The sequence below is a fragment of the Panthera pardus genome, unplaced genomic scaffold, assembly GCF_024362965.1.
Source record: "Panthera pardus isolate Hobbes unplaced genomic scaffold, ASM2436296v1 HiC_scaffold_24, whole genome shotgun sequence".
NCBI lineage: Eukaryota > Metazoa > Chordata > Mammalia > Carnivora > Felidae > Panthera > Panthera pardus.
Genome location: NW_026526810.1, coordinates 30,308,580 through 30,325,576, shown reverse-complemented (window position 1 = coordinate 30,325,576; position 16,997 = coordinate 30,308,580). Strand labels below are relative to the sequence as shown.

Below are 16,997 nucleotides of genomic sequence, written 5' to 3'. Positions count from 1 at the left end.
CTTCGGCTCAGGTCATGATCTCACAGTTTGTGGGTTTGAGCCCTGCATCGGCCTCTGTGCTGACAGTTCGGAACCTGAAGCCTGCTTTGGATCCTGTGTCTACTTCTCTGTCTCTCTGCCCCTCACCCATTTGTGCCTTCTCTCTCTCTCTCTCTCTCTCTCTCTCTCTCTCTCTCTCTCTCTCCCCCCCTCCCTCCCCAAAATAAATAACATTAAAAATTTTTTTTAAAAAAAGAAAGTGATAAAGACTCTGATTCCTGTGGAACACCCCAAAGGCCCAAGAATTGGTGGTACCAGTTATCTGGAACTAGGCATGAAAGTGGGACCAGAGAGAAGAGGATGATTTTAAAGTCTGTTTGAGAAGCACTTAAGCCATTTGACCCACAGATTCTTCCCCTAACTCAGCATGTGTGGACAGTCACCACTCCCCACCCTCAACACAAGACTGGGTAGAAGTCTTTTTTGGAAAGAGTAAAATAAGTGACACCTAGCACTGTAGAAGAGTGCATCCCACTACTGAAGTACAGAGGCATTAAGTGAATGGTAAATGTTGAGACCTCCCAGCCTGTTCCTAGGACACCAGCAGCCAAAGTGTCTTCCTCTTTCAGGCAGAAGAGACTTTCTCAAAGGAAATCAGACCAAGAAATCTTAAAGATCCAGACATTGGGGGTTCATGTTATGTCACTTTACATCATTCTGCAAGCTCCACCAATGAGCACAGTGTTTCCAGCCAGATTTTCAGTCCCTTACTCTTGGCAAGACATGTGAGGAAGGCCTTTAAGACAGAGACCTAAAATAACTGGAAAACAACTTGGAGGGCCTTGGAAACTGTGAGGTGAAGAAAAATTCAGATGAACTCCTCTAGTATTGTCAGAGGGAAAAGAGAAAATGTTACATTCAGGAAACAAGAACAGGCTGCTGTAACAAAGGAACTTTCTGAGAACAATGACAACAAACAGATATTGAAAATGAGAGAACTAGGTCAGGAAGTCTAACGTAAAAAAACAAGTTTCAGGAAGAAAGAATAGAGGAAATAGAAGAAAGCACCAAAGCACATGTTTTCATTTTAATTTTATAGCATGAGAGAAATACTTACATGTTGTTTGAGATTGCCTTCCTTTTTATTATACCTATAGCAAAAAACAAAAACAAAAACAAAAAACAAAACCTAACTTTTTTTCTAAAGGACATCTATCAGTGCTTTTGCCTAGAGGAAGGGACTTTTTACTGAGGAATGGTAACATTTTTGGATTTTCTGTAGACATCTACAATAGAATTTTTCCCAAGGAAATTTTAGCATAAAAAGTAAATATAGTTGGATGGAACTACCTTGTCTTATGGAAATGTTAAAACCTGTGAACACATCTCATTAAAAAAATCTTTGCCTTTATATGTATATTTTTAATGGGTGCTAGATAAGACTCATAAGATACCAAGAAAATGAAGTGTAATCAGCATTTACAAGCAAGCACATAAAGCTGTGTGAAATGAAAATAAAAGTATTGAAAAAGCTGCATGGATCACCCAGCCCAGTACCCTTGACAGAGCCTCTGGAGAAATTTGATGAAAAGTGGGCAATTTTCTTTCTGTGATAAGATTTTCAGATTCAAGGGCTGTCATCCTAATTCTTGAAGTCTTAAAGTGTTCCGACTTTGGATTAACCAGATATGTTGGCACCACCCCTTACAATCAGTGTGATTTTGGCCAAGTCGTGTGCCACTCCAGGTGTCACTCTCTTATCTGTAAAGTGAAGATAACTTTAAAATTCATTCATTCCTCAAATATTTACTGAGCATCTTTTATGTTCCAAACACTTTACTAAGTGCGGAGGATACACTAAATAGGCATGTTCCCTTTGCTTGTTGAACCTCCAACACAATGAGGGAGGCAGACGATAAACAATCATAGTAAACGCATTTTTTGAAAGCAGGTGCTCTGAGTTTTCTAGACTCCGTTATAAACACGTTCATTTAATAATAACAACCCCATAAAGTTACTGTGAGAGTAAGCTTCTGTTTGAAATAGCAATCTCATCTATATATTGGGTGTTTTTGCCAAGTGACAAGAATTATGGAGCATTATCTAGACTTGGTTCTTGCCCCTAAATATACAGAAGAACCTATCCCTACCCCCAACTCCCACCCCTACATAAAAACACCCAGAGACACAGCTGTCTCTAGTGGTCTACAGCTGCGGCTTTGTTTGCTTTTCTAGCCCTTGGTGATTATGAACTTGGTCTGAGAGGTGACGGATAGCGCTCGGTACCCTATGAGCAGCTGCTGTCAGCTCCTTGAGACCATAAAACTTGGCATTCAGTGTGCTCCACTTAAGTACTGATATTTTCTCCTCACCGTTTTTATAATTATCATCAAGCACATGAGTGAAAGTTGAATCTTATTGTATGTTTGGTCTGCTGCTCCATCTAGTGAAACATCTTACCTGTTGATCAGAAGCTTCTGCTGAAAATCATCAGAAGCCAAAGGGATCAAAGTGAAGGGTCCAAACACCAAGGAAATTTCAGTGTATGATTGGAAGGTTGTATAGGAAAGTGGGCAGGAGTGCGGTGGGGAGTCCTTGTCATGGGCCTCCTTCCCTTCCATTCAAGAATGTTGAGAAAAAGAGCATGTAACAGTTTCTCTCACTCATTCCCCTGCTCTTACTCCACTTTCTGTAATTCTGTTTTAACTTTGTTTTAATTTTTTTTCCCTTGTCATTTTTTAATCTAAAACTTTGTGTAACCCATTGCAAAAAGGAGCTGTTAAAATGACCTTTGGGAGATGATGGATTGACTAGTTCAGTCCTTTGCAAGGTTTGTGAAGGGATCCAGCTGTCTCAGATTACCATGCCTAAATGTGCATTTTCCAAGGTTGTCAGTGATCGTAGTGAATGTGCAACTGGCAGACAAAGTGAGTGTCTCCCACTGAAAGAGGCATTGTTGGGCTTGCTTTGTGCTCAGAGCCATCTGAACAACCATGAGATTGACAAAACAAGATGGAACAGGTGCTGGCAGTCGCAGCTAAGCATTTTATTATTTTGATGGATTTCAGACTGATTTTAAAGTTTTTCCAATAGCACATGTCCAAATTGTGGGCATTTGTATGCACAAAACCGCCCACAATTTGGACTTTTAAGAAAACGTTAAATCCACATAGTCTTCATGTGAAGAATAAAAAAAGAAAGGGAAGACAAAGCAAGCATTTGACAACCCATATTCAGATGTTTGAAGGATTGTCATAGAGAAGAGATACTGCCACTCAATGACTGGCAGGCCAAACTTGCTGAAGTTAACATAACAAACAAACAAACAAAACTGGAAAAAAAAAATCCCATCGTTTTCTATTCAATATAAAGAAGAAAGTTCTAATGGATAGATATCCCTACATCCTTCCTACTCCACGGTGGAATCGAATCCCCTTTAGGGATAAAAATGCCGGCATTTCCATAGTGACTGAATGACCACATGTCTCAGGTTGTTTTTGTTTGTTTGTTGAGAAGAAATGCTTTGTGGAAGAAGCTGGGATAAGGTTAGATAAGATGCAATCATTCATTAGTCACTCCGAAATTTTTTAGTGAGTGTCTAACGTGTGACAGGCACTGTGGTAGTCATTGGGAATATTGCTACGAATGAAACTGACAAAATCCCTGCTTTCATGGAACCTACGTTTTAAAGAAGATGCTTGACAATAGCAAGTCATTAGACAGAAACAAACAGCATTCTATGATACGAGTAACTGAGTGGTGTGGGGTTACTTTTGAGTTGAGAGCTAAAAGATAAGGGGCCAGCCTTCTAGTGACATCTGTCAACTCTAAATTCTTTGAGTGATAATTTGGGGGAACCACTGCCACTCCCTTGAGATGTCCAGTGGTCAGAACCACTGATCCTAGAATTCTGTCAATACTCAAATCCAGTGACCTGGAATTAGCTTTAAAAATCCTCTTGAGGGGCGCCTGGGTGGCTCAGTCGGTTAAACGTCCGACTTCAGCTCATGTCACGATCTCGCAGTCCGTGAGTTCGAGCCCCGTGTCGGGCTCTGGGTCGATAGCTCAGAGCCTGGAGCCTGCTTCCGATTCTGTGTCTCCCTCTCTCTCTGCCCCTCCCCCGTTCATGCTCTGTCTCTCTCTGTCTCAAAAATAAATAAACTTTAAAAAAAAAAAAAAAAGCTGCTGAGGATTCAACTCAGTTAAAAAAAAAAAATCCTCTTGAAGGGATGCCTGGGTGGCTCAGTGGGTTAAGCATATGACTCTTGATTTTAGCTCAGGTCATGATTTCATGGTTTTTTGAATGGAGTCTGCTTGGGATTCTCCCTCTCTCCCTGCCCCTGCTCGCGCTCTCTGTCTCTCTCAATATAAATAAATAAACTTAAAAAAAAAAATCCTCTTGAAGATCCTGCAGACCATATCACATACTTTGGTTCTGAATTGGCTAATAGTAACTTTAACATTTTTTATAGCATTTATTTAGACAATTCTTTTACATGCCTTACCTTACACTTAGAGATGAGAATTTTTTTTAACCAGAAGAGTGTCTATAGAACTTGTTAAATCAGATCCCTCCTCTGACCAGTTAGGAACCCTGAGGCCCAGAGGAAGGAGGGAGCATGCCCTCAGTTATAGCACACAGTCAGCCTTATGCAGAAGAGGGCTGGAATTGAGGACTTCTGATGCCAAGTCTAGCGCTCTGTCCTCTTTTTTTTCTGCTGTTGACATCTTGCTCAGTGTCATTCTTGCAAGAAGGGTGACGACATAACCACCCTGTACATGTACCTAACACTTAACAAAGCCACTTGATATTCATCACCGCATTTAAGCTCCTCCATAGTGTGATGGGAAATCACTGAAAAAATCAGTAATTTGAGGCACCCAAGATTGTTCCACCGTATAAGCATCAAAGCTCCCGTTTTGCAAGTAAGGAAACTGAGATCCAGAGAAATTAGACTTTTTTAGAAAGGTTAAGTGACTGGACCAGGCAGCAGCAGTGAGGGGTCCCGACTCTGCTTCTTTCATTATACTGTAGAGATTAAGTAGATGAAGTAGTCTGGGAAAAGAAGAGATAAAGAAATGGTACATGTAAATGAGCAGGAAATTAGATAAAGGAAAAGGCTGGTTTATTGGGATTCTGCTCGTCAGTCAAGACTGCTTGACACAGACCTACTACCTACATTGTCCCCGTAGCCGGTTCAGTGTTACCATATTTTAAGGTGTACGTTTACATTCTTTTTCAGAAACCACAGCCTAGTTTATATTTTTAAAGAAATACAAAAATTAACCTCATCTCCAATATGTCTGCTCTAATGGGAAGCAGACAGGTGAGAATTCCATCCAATCAGTACATATTTATGCCACGCTGTTCTGTGTTGGCAGTAAAGGACCCAAACTTTGCCCTCAGGAGCTCCTTGACCAGTAGGTAGAAAAGACAAATAGAAGTGCGATGGAAGTGCATGGGAAGACAAGAGGGAAGGCTGCCGTCAATGTCAAGGAAAGCATCTCGTTTATCTCTTACTCTTAATAAAGTACCCCGAATTAATGGCCTACCATAACAACCATTTATTTACTCAGGATTCTGTGGGTCAGGAATCTTAGGGCTCTGCCATTCCACGTGGTACCCTCAGGGGCCTCTGGTGAGGATGCAGCCAGATGGTGGTTAAGAATGGAAGATCCAAGATGACTGCACCTGCCTGCGCGGCACCTCAGTGGAAGTGACCACTCCATCTCTCTCTCTCAGGAGCAGCATATAAACACTAGGAAATACTACGTGATTATGACTCCCTTGACTTTGGAACATCTAGAAACAGAAGTGTAGAGTTGGTTGAACTTTGTAGACTATACCCCGGCCCTGACGTTTTCTCCGGTAGTCACAGCTGCAAGACTCCAGTGAGCAGTTTAGAAATGGAGGACCCGACCCCCACCCCCGCCAAACCCAGAGCTAGTTCTCTAGGGGCTATTATGATTGAAGTTGTGTACTATTAGAGGACAACAGGTCAGCATTTTACAACCGTGTTGAAAGGGTGTCATTTCTTAATTCTCACTGTGAAGATTAAAATGGTTATTGAATTAAGTATATGAGATGGATTAGGGGGCAGTTAACTCTAGTCTTTTTCCCTTCTTTCAACCCTTAAGTCTTTAATAAGAACTAAGCCATTTAAATTAATCATAATGCTTAAATATGCGATAGTGATTATTCTAAGCAGTGATGTGTAAGAGGGCCTTGTCAGTTAAGACTATCAGCCCATAATACTAAAGAGCTTGTATACTATGTTCATTAAAGAATTGTAGCGTAGAAACAACTAATCCAAGCACTGCCAGGTCAGCTAGGCTCTAGAAGACATCACCATCAGGGGTTTATCATAATCAACAAACGCTTATTGTCAACCTACGGCAAAATACCACTTCTGGCATCATGGAGAACATATAAACGTACACGACTTCGAGTTTGCCCTTAAACAAAACTTAAAACTTTCCAGGCATTAGAAACACAGGAAGATGTAGAGCACTAGGAAATGTCACCAGGTAGAGGATGTGCTCGGCTGCCCAGTTAATGGTATGGACAGGGAGTGATGGGAATTTTGTCTTCAAAGTTGTCTTCTGGGAGTAACTCCTTGCAGGAGCGGAGAAATAATTTGAACCAAGCCCAGAAAGGATGAGTAACTTAGAATTCCATCTGTTCATCTGTTGTTGCACCATCTCAGAATCCAGGCAGGACAACTACCCCCAGTATTGCATTTTGAGTTGGAGTTGTGCAAACATTTGAAAAGCATTCATTTTTTTTTTCTATTAGAAAAATAAATTGTTTGCTTTCATCCACCATGACTGAACTTTATCTCTTCTTAATTCAGAGTTTCTCACTGAATTTCCTTTCAGTGCACAGAACACCAGCAAAAGAGACCTTTGCAAGTTGTTTCTCAGTGACTTTTAGAGATTTAGTTATGTATCCAGATATTTTCATTAGCATCGCTCTGAGTAAAGGTACTGATGGAAATCAACTTGCGACAGTGTCTTTCAAAGCTACAAAAGTGGGTCTCCTTAAATAGAGGAGGGGTTGTTTTCTTTTTTTTTCTAATCAGCCACCTCATATTTACCATGGCCTGGTGAAATTGTATATTGCATTTAAACCATAGTATTCACACAAAAAATAATTCCATCGGAGTTTTTGGTATAAAGTAGTATAGACAGATAGATTGATACACACACACACACACACACACACACACACAGTCCAAAGGAAAATGAGGCAAGTGAGCTAGCATTATGGGAGAGGAAGGAGAATTTATGTGTTGGGACAGCAGGGTTAGAAAGACCGAACAACGTTTAAAGATTCAAAACAACAGCATTTAGCATGAAATCTACTTTTTATCATCCTTACCCGGCCATCAGAATGAAGAAAGACAGTGTCCAGCTGTAGCAGTAGTTTGGTAGCAGGAGAATTAGAGGTAAAGGTACTAGTGCCCGAGGGGTGGGTCATGAATTAATAATTGCTATGTGGCGGATGAGCCCGTCAGAAGAGCTGAAAATGAGGAAGTTGCCTTGCAGAGCGCTATCAATCACTCAGTGACCATAACTTCCAGTAATTAGTGTATTTTATGGGCCTTTGCTTCAGTGGCTCGAAAGCACATATGCTCCAGTCACAGCTAAACTTTGCCGGAGTAATATTCCAGGATGATTTATCCTCCTGCTGCACTGGGATATACCCCTATATTAGGTGAAGATTGTGAACTAAGCTGCAATAAAGTGTAAGTTTAGGTACAGTTTGCCCAGGTTGAGACCTCAATGTATCATGCTTTTCAGCATTCGTGGTTAGGCTACAGCAAGCAATCATTTTTAACCGTGAAACAAATAAAGCAATTAATGGAACAGCATTAAGATATTGTACTTGTGAATTACTGTTGCCCTCTCCCCATTTAAGTGTCCACTGTAATAAGCCCATTTCTAATTAAAAAAAAAAAAAAAAAAAAAGCCCACACTCTATTGGAAACATTTATTTGTAATGCTGTCTTTTCTCCATTATTATTAGTAATCTGTGGGATAGAAGGCAGGACCTTCTGAATGATGGAGAAGTGCTTGATTTATTTCTTTGTGTTACCACGTTTGGCCTCCTTAAGTTAAAATAAATTTACTTTTTATCCGTGGACTCTAGTGAGGATGAGTAGTTCTTTTTTAAATACTGGCACATGTTAAGAAGCACTCCTGATGGGAACCTCACATCTAGGTTCTCTCTACACAAAGAAAACATGTTATTTGCGAGCTCTCAGGAGCACTTGGCACTTCTGTACAGCCGTAATGAGTTATTTGTCGTGCTTCACCCACCGCACTGGAAGTCTCTGAGGCCTTTGCAGACAGGGTCCTTTGCCATTGCCAAAAACATCTGTAGAGCCCACAGTTCTTAGTGATTTAACAAGCTTTGCCACCAACCTGCAGTGTGACCTTGGGCAAATTAATTAAGCTTCTGGTGCCTCCATTGGGCCATAATTCTGTTTGTGTTAAGGAAATCCTTAGAGTTTATAGGAAAGTGTTATGTGAAAAGTATAAATTGAATAGGGAAAAGGTATGCACGGTCCCACTATATTCATTTCAAAGTGCCATGCTTCTACACCGCTTACAATGATGGTGTCCTTGAATTTCCTTAAAATAGACCCCCGTGATAAGCGTGTATTTCCCCCAAGCAGGGGTGGGAAGGTACACACCATTTGGTGCTTTCGTTACATTTGTTATCCCATCTTTAATTTGCAGTGTATTATAATATCACACAAGTTAAAACACTAATAGAAAAACAAACTAATTGTCTTTAATTAAAGTGAATTAGGTTTTGATTTTAATATATTTGATGTAGTGAGAACTGATAACGTGGAAGGTCCCTAAGGTTATTAGGGCATATTTCTGTTGGGCCTGATGGTGTTAGTAATAACCCTCTTCCTCATAGTTGGAGACATGAACAAATATGTCACTTCATCAGTCTCTGTTACTCGCACTTATGCCCCTCCGCAGGGGTCGCAGATTCCACAAGTTATCAGCTAATGGCGTTATACATTAAAAATTGAAGCTTTCCTCACTCTGAGGCCTTTCAAGGCTTTGTTCTTAAGCCCTAGACACTTTGGAGTGCAGCTGCAAACTATAGGCAGAAGATTAAATTAATTTGTAACTCTTTTTTTTTTTTTTTTTTGGTCCTGCATTACTAAATCCTCCACATTTAATTGAAACCCTACTTCAAGACGCTTTGTGTTTCTGTGTTCTTTGTTGTCAGTTTAACCTCCAAAGCACTTTAACACTGGTAAATTGCTGTTATATCCTTTGGATTGTTTCTAAACCATTCAGTAAGAGGATAGTGAAATTGATACATGGGAAGAAAAGTAAAATCTTAGGGTAGATTTTGAGGTATTTAATATTTATTATGGTTCTTTCCCAGCATAGTTTCAGATGATTTAAACTCTCTCTCTAGGACTGTGTAAATTGGTCTTGGGATGAAATCTCACCTAGGGAATTTTATGTAATCCAGTAGTTAAGTCTGATTTTTTTAAAGTTTTCCTGTGTCTGAATGTTCCACAGTAGCTGCTGCATTTCTATAAAATGAAGGTTTAACTGCAGTGCACAATCTAAATGCAAGATCCTTAGATGGAAATTTAATTGTGTAAAATGTGCACAAGGTAATTAAGAACAAATTTTAGAACATTTCAGTCTATAAAGTCCTCCTTCAGCTAGATCACTGGCTATATTGAAAATGCTTATTTTCAATTTGCAGTTATGCCAAGAAACATAGGATACGTCTAAATTAAGAATTAAAAAAAATTCCAGGGCTCTTCGGTATAAGTGTAAATTTAAAACCCATCCCACATTGTTGATATTCTAGGTAAGAAACTTGATTCACCAAAAACATTTTGAGTTTGTGTCCTGCTCTTGCATTCTTGCCACACTATATTTTTGCTCTCTATCGTTTATGACTCCGTGGCCATAATTATTCTTGTTATCAACAGAAGCCATTTTTGTTGCTTTGTAAATAAGTATCTTCTACCTTTTTGTTAAAATACAGATGTTTCTATCATGCAGTTGCTCTGCAATTTGGCAGTCGTTATGATCACACCTACATATTTGTTGTTTAAATTATAAAATCCAACATATTAAAACGCTGCTAACTCGAGTGAGTATTCCATAGATTTCGATTGGACATATCAAAGATCAATAAGATGACACTAAGGAGGTTTTAGTTTTACAGCGAAGTGTTAGTGGTTTGCTGGTATTTAAATGTATTCCCAATGGTAGGTGTTTTCAGAGCATTCTTTTTCTACCTTTTATATAGTGCATTTCCCACAACGAACAGAGTATTTATTTAGCAGTTTGCTGAATCTTAAGTATTTGGAATTAAAATGCACTTTTTTAATTTAACATTAAATAGAATCCTGTCCCTCCCCCATCTCTACCTCCACCCTCCAAAAATAAATAAAGCTTTTCCAAATCTTTTACAATACAAGGCGCTCCCCTCCTGGGAATGAAAAGGATGTGAGAGTCATTTGATGAATTGCTGGCGCTTAAGTGCATCCACATTTTTCAATATACTTTTTTTTTTTAACTGGACTTAAGCTGCCTATATTTAAATGCTGCTTTTGTAAAGATGATAAAGAGAGCAAAGATTTCTATTGGCTTAGTCCTAATCTGTTTGCTTTGTTGTGATTCTTTTTTTTTTTTTTCCTTTCCTTTAACTGTTAACCTATTTATAAATCTAAATCTACATACAAAGGTCATTGGTTGGCTGAACTTAAACCATTTTACTCAGTAAATTTAATTAAGAAAATACAGTGCAACTCATAAGCAAATGAGTTTTTTCCTAGTTTTAAACCAAACCACCCTCTTGAGTGCTGATTGCCTTGCCCGACCCCTGGTGATACAGAAACAGGCAAAATTAAAAAGGACATTAAAGCTTCATTAAATCTGAAACACATTTAGTACAGTGACATATCTGCAGGCCATTTCAGAGAAGATTACATACTCTCTTTTGTAAGTTTCCTAATTTATAATACCTTGACAATAAAAACTGGGGAAATGCAAGTAGATTAATAGACCAGTAGGGGTAAAAGATACAGAATGGCCCCAGGTCCGTCTGTCTCTGAAACATTCACTCATAGCATATGTGTTCCCTCTTCCCCATAAGGCTTCAGTGTTTATTTTGACTTTTGACAGCCTCATGAAGAACCTGTTCTTCATGCAGCCATATCTGCTAACAGCCCTTTTCCTTTTTTACCTTCTCCTAATTGAACTTGATAAAAGGGTTCTAGGGCCTGGCTATATAGTTCCTTCTATTTTGCCACAAGACAAATAGTGTGGCGCAAAAGCACTGCAGTTGCATTAAACCTAGAAGGACAGGGACATACATGGAGGGCAGCTGCCTCTCCCGGGGCCTTAAAATGACTGCTTTTGGTGCCAGCCTAATAGTGCCACTGCCAGTTTTCACTGGTGCAGAATTGGAATCCTGGGCCCGCTGCTGGAGCAGCCCAGGAGTGACAGTAGGCAAGAGAGGACATGATCGTTCTGCTCTGGTCAAGGGCAAGGAATCATTCTCAGTCTTCTGGCTCCAAAGAGGTCAGAGCTGCAAGATATCTTAGATGCAGTTCTCCCAGGAATGTAGTTGACAGGACTGAGATTTTGTAGGATGTCCGGAAAGTACACACAAGGCAAAGCCAGTCCCAAGAATGATGAGTTCACCAGTTCAAGCACTGCCACCTGTTCCCAAGCAGACTGGTACCCAGGGGCTCCCAGCTGACCAGCGTGCACTGAATTTTCTCTCTGCTCTCTTGCATGGTGGTATCTTATAAGGTAAATGAATGATATCAGCCATCCTCATTGCATTGTACCAGTCATGACAGAGGCCACCAAGTAGATGAGTGCACGGTCCCAAGTTGACCGTGACCTGGCCTCTCCACAGAACAATAATGATTTGAGAATTTGAAGTTTTGTGTTGAAGTGGAAAGAATTCATATTTTTCATTTTATGCCACTTTTTTTAAGCGTTTCATTTCTCATTGCTTATTAGTTCTTCCAACCACAAGAGGCACTGTCCAGTGTTGGTACCAGCCAGCTAATTTAGATTTTAAGCACGTGTGTAGTGGGCAAGTTCTTCTGCCAGTAAGCCATGTGGCCAGTAAGCCAAGAGTTCTTCCATAGTCCTCAGTGACATGTTTGACGTATACCCGAGTGAGTGGCACAGTGCCTGTAGAAAGACTTGAGATAAAATATTCTAAATGTTGTCTACTACTTATTGTTAGCTTTTTTAGATGAGAGCTCCTCCTCTTAGTAGTTTTCTAATTCCAAATGGAAGGACATGCAAACCTGGTAATCCACAGATGAGTGCGATGATAGATGACAGCTTTTTTTGAGCGGTCACTGTCTGTCAGGTCAATACAGAAGGGTACAAACGCCTGACTCCTCCAAGATCATTGTGCACACTCTCCTTGGCCAGGCACATGCATGGCCTGTATTGGGTAAGGTTGGTGTAGGGGGGAGTGGCAAACGGAGTCTCTTCCCTTCCCAGTTAAAAAACAGTATCTAGTGGGGCCCGTGGGTGCCTCGGTTGGTTAAGCGTCTGACCCTTGACTTCAGCTCAGGTCATAATCTCACGGTTTGTGAATTTAAGCCCCGCATTGGGCTCTGTGCTGGCAGCATGGAGCCTGCTGGGGATTCCGCCTCCCCCTCTCTCTCTGCACCTCCCCTGCTTCTCTCTCTCTCTCTCTCTCAAAATAAATTAAAAAATAAACTTTAAAAAAAGTTTATTTTTTTATGTTTATTTATATTTTTGAGAGAAAGACAGATCATAAGTGGGGGGAGGGGCAGAGAGAGAGGGAGACAAGAATCCCAAGCAGGTTCCAGGTTCTTAGCTGTCACAGAGACCAGCATGGGGCTCAGACTCACAAACTGCAAGATCAGGACCTGAGCCGAGTCAGACGCTTAACCACCTGAGCCATCCAGATGCCTCCCCGAAAACACCAGTGTATAGACAACAAACATAATCACACAAAACTGTGAAAGGGAGTTTAACGTCCACACTCTCTTTCCATCATCCCATCTTGTGTTGTTTTTGCTGTCCATACTTTATGCTAATCCCTTGATTAATGATATTACTAAGTGAATAATGGTAGTATAACTTTATATCTTGAAAATCCGTGAGCTCTAAGTATATAAGAAATGAGTATAAGGTCGTGAAACTTCCTAGGCATTGCAAAACACACACACATACACATATAGAAATATACATCCAAATGAGTGTTGGCCTTTTCAAAGTAGTCACCTTTTAAGTCATATGGTTTATTCCTGTTACATTGCTCTTGCTCAGACTGGTTGTAGAGCTTTGAAAATTAACTTCAGCATTTTCATGTCTGTCCTTAGTAAGGGTATCTTATTTATTTATTTTTATTTATTTTTCAGAAGTGGCTTTGGGGTTTGGTAATACCCCCAAGCCATTCAGACTTTAGTCAACAAATAATTTACATTTTCAAAAAGCGTAGGGAGCAGAATTTTAAGTCCAAGATAAAATGCAATTCTAGCAAAATGAAGTAGATGTTCTTTTGTTACTTGAAATGATTCTAAACACAATTCCAAAAGAGTTCAAAAATGTTTCCGTGGTGTCTGTGTTTTTTAAATAAATACACAACTTCTCAAGATGTAGAAAAGCAATATAAAATGCCAGAAAGAACCTGGATTAAGTTGCAAGCCTAGGGTCAGGCCCTAGCTTCTCATTAACTGTGTGGAAACTTTTTCAGTGGGGCTCTTGGGTTCTAATCTGTGAAATGGATTGATGCTGTCATGGGTTCATTCCAGCTTCACAGTTCCCTGATACAGCGATTCCACTTCGAAAGTAGTTACAAATATATAGAGATTTCAGGCCTGAGAATGGGCCACATTATGAAGTCGCAAAGTTTTGCTACTATTTTCTTTAAATATGTCATGGCGTATTTGGTAAATCTGATCTTATTACTTTATATCAACCCTGTTCCTGGTGGAATCATTTGGTTTTTACAGGTGAGAATTCCAAGACCAAAATTAAGTGACTGGCCTAGAAACACATGGCAATTTACAAATCAAGCAAAATTGGAAGCTCTCTAAAGATTCATGTCCCCAGTTTCAGACTTTGACCTATAGTGTTGAATTCCCAGCGTTGAATCGGCCCTTTCCTACTAATGGTAGCTCCTTATTCCTAACAGTGGATAGAAAGTGAATGAAAAAACTAATAAATTGATGAGAATAGTGGCAAAAATTTCTGTTTCATGTGGCCCACTCCCCATATCCTATAACACTGCGTGTGTACTTGTGACTAAAAACTCTACACAACTAAGGGCTGGGAAACAAGAAGGTGTCTCCATCTTACAAGAGGAGAAACCAACAGTCTCCTCTAGTTTTACATCTCTGTCTCAAGGAATATTGTCGCACACATGTGAATGTGAATCATGCCCATAGAGCTGAGAACATTCCTAAGAGAAACCACATAATGGTAATGTTTAGTTGTTAAAATTGGAATATTTTATCAGGGATGCAACATTGCCCATTGAAAACGTCCATTCTAAATACAACTCTTAAGGTAATTACAGCAATAGTTTAGTTCCTGCATCCAGGGTTGTGAGCTTTTTATATTTGCTGGGTACAGTTCTGAAATTTAGTGCTTGTCTGTCTTAAGGAGATCTGCCCTGCATGCAAATCTATAACTAGACAAATATTATTTCCTTTCCCAGCTTGCTCTTGGGAGGTTTCCATATCCCCAGGTAAGATTGTTCATTACTGCCGTTTGCCACTGTGACATTCATTCCTATGTATGAAGGTGCAGGGAGCAATTGTGAACATTTGAGCCACATACAAATAAATCTGTCCTGTTAAATTGAAAAGTGATATCTTAAAGGAGTCATTTAGAAGTCTCTATTGATTTTTGATTTTTTTTAAACACCCGATTTTTTTTCTCCTCTTTGTTAAAGGTTGAAAGGCATCATCGCGCTCTTCCTTTGTGTGACATTGGTGGTGTTTTTCCTTATCCTAGCCCAGTGCCATGTGCTCATACTGAGGTTAGAGGAGAGGCACAGCCTTTTCTTGATATACTGTTTGAGCCTTTAGATCCAATTAAAATTATTTCAATTAAAAGGTTGAGATGAAGGGTGAAATATGTGATCTGGATCATTATTTTTGCTAAGCAAATAGGCCCCCAGCTTTATGTGGGTGTGACTCTGAACATACTGTTTTTTAAAAAATTTGCCTCTTGCTGTCCACACTTGTAAGAAAGCAAACTGTCCGTTATGTTACCGTTACTGATGATCATCCTTATAATTTCTTTAAGATTCTTATTTGGAAGGGTGCTAGCACTTAAACTATAAAGGTGTTTTGTGGTTTGAAAATGATTCCGCCGTGTACGTGGGGGGAAATAAGTGAAATGTCTAGAGGGATGAAAGATGAATGGTTTGACTGTTTTCCTCTGGTTGGTGCTCACTGTTTTTCTGGCATCTTGGTCTGTACAGGCCAAAGCGCCTGGAGGCATGTCTGATTTAAAGGTGGTGTTGGTCTCTGCTCTTTAAGCATCTATTAACTTGCTATTATTATGCAAATAAGTGTTGTATTACACATACTAATTTATGCATGGTTAGATTATGCAGATGCATCACAAACATGGTTATTGAATAATAGGATGGGGCTCATTCACTCTACCATTTTTATAAGCTGTTTTAGGCGAATTCTCCTGGTACCCATGTGGACATTTAAAGACCCTTCACTTGCTGAAATGTCTCTTTTGTATCCTCTTTCTTTTACTGTTAAAGCCCTCAGATAAGTGGGGGAGACATCGCCTAAGTTATTAGGTTCAAGAGTGTTAGACTCACTTTTCAAATCTGCAGGCTTCTTTGTTTAAACATAATCTTTTCCTTAAAGAGGAAATCTAAAATGTAATCGCTTGGCATGCATGCTAGCATTTAGTCAGATTTTAGTGGATACAGGCTTGCTGCTTAGCTCTAGGTAGCCCATCAAATTAAAATCACATTTTCAGGATTTATAGCTCATTAGAATATTTATCTTGGTAAGCCTCTTATCCTGTCGGTAATTTTTAAACAATTCACTGTCTGGCCAATTTATACAATCCCCTAAAATTCTGTAAATGAAGAGACCCTGTTACAGTATATCTCTCAGAGAAGTCTTAGTAGAAAAACCTGTGAGCCATCTCGTAAAAGTGCCAGAGATTGAGAACGTAGCTATGTTCTTGAGATTCCTAATGTGTCGAGTAATTAACCAGTGAGATTTGGTAAGTGATGAGCGTAAGAAACAGATTGCTATTGCGTTTAACGAATGAAGCATTTGAATGCTCTGGTCAGATTTGGGAAGAGGCTGTACACCTTTGCAATTCTGTTTTTTTTGAAATGTTTAAGTATATGTGTGTGTACTTGATCAGTCAAGTGGAAGCTGGAAAATTCTAATGTGCTGGGCTCCCTTGTTAGCAATAACCTTTATGCCAGAGTCAGAGGGAAAACCGTATTCCTTGAATCGTGATCGAATATTGTCACCGAATTGGGACTTTCATTTGAAATAATAGAAGCAGCTTTGATGCCATCAGGCCCGTTTCCCACGCCTTTCATCAGAAGTTGGTGTGCTTCATTGCTAGAATCAGCAATGACGTCAGGTGGAGTTGGCATCTATTTCACAGGCTTGGCCCTGGAGACTTCACACTGGGAAAGGGTGCTGTATCCACACCATACCTGCCCTTCCCTTTGCCCTCAAAGCACGTGGATAACAATGTTTGTTTTCATACTGTTCTGACACTGGATTATGAATAACACCTTCTCTTTGGCCCATAGTATCTCATTTGAACCCCAAGCCACTCCGTGAGATGGTGTCCCCTCATAAATTGGGCAAACAGAATGGTTGATATGTGCACTGTTGAATTGCAGCAGGGTTGCAGTAGGCAGGAGTGAATCACAGACATCGGGATTGGGAGGGATCTCAGACATCATCGAATCAAACCTCTGTACCGTATCTCTGGAAAGCAGACATCCACAC

General features: G+C 39.9%; 1 protein-coding gene across 8 annotated transcripts in view; it reads left to right on the top strand.

Annotated features, from left to right (window-relative positions):
• Positions 1-16,997, top strand: part of MAP2K5 (mitogen-activated protein kinase kinase 5) — a 271,133-nt gene that overhangs the window by 170,874 nt on the left and 83,262 nt on the right. For 5 of the 8 annotated variants that reach the window (XM_019441683.2, XM_019441680.2, XM_019441678.2 and 2 more), the window contains exon 17: positions 14,702-14,731. The exons of the other annotated variants lie outside the window; for them this stretch is intronic. In XM_019441683.2, the coding sequence (XP_019297228.1) occupies positions 14,702-14,731 (30 nt within the window). The remainder of the gene's footprint in view (positions 1-14,701; positions 14,732-16,997) is intronic. 8 annotated transcript variants of the gene reach the window in all.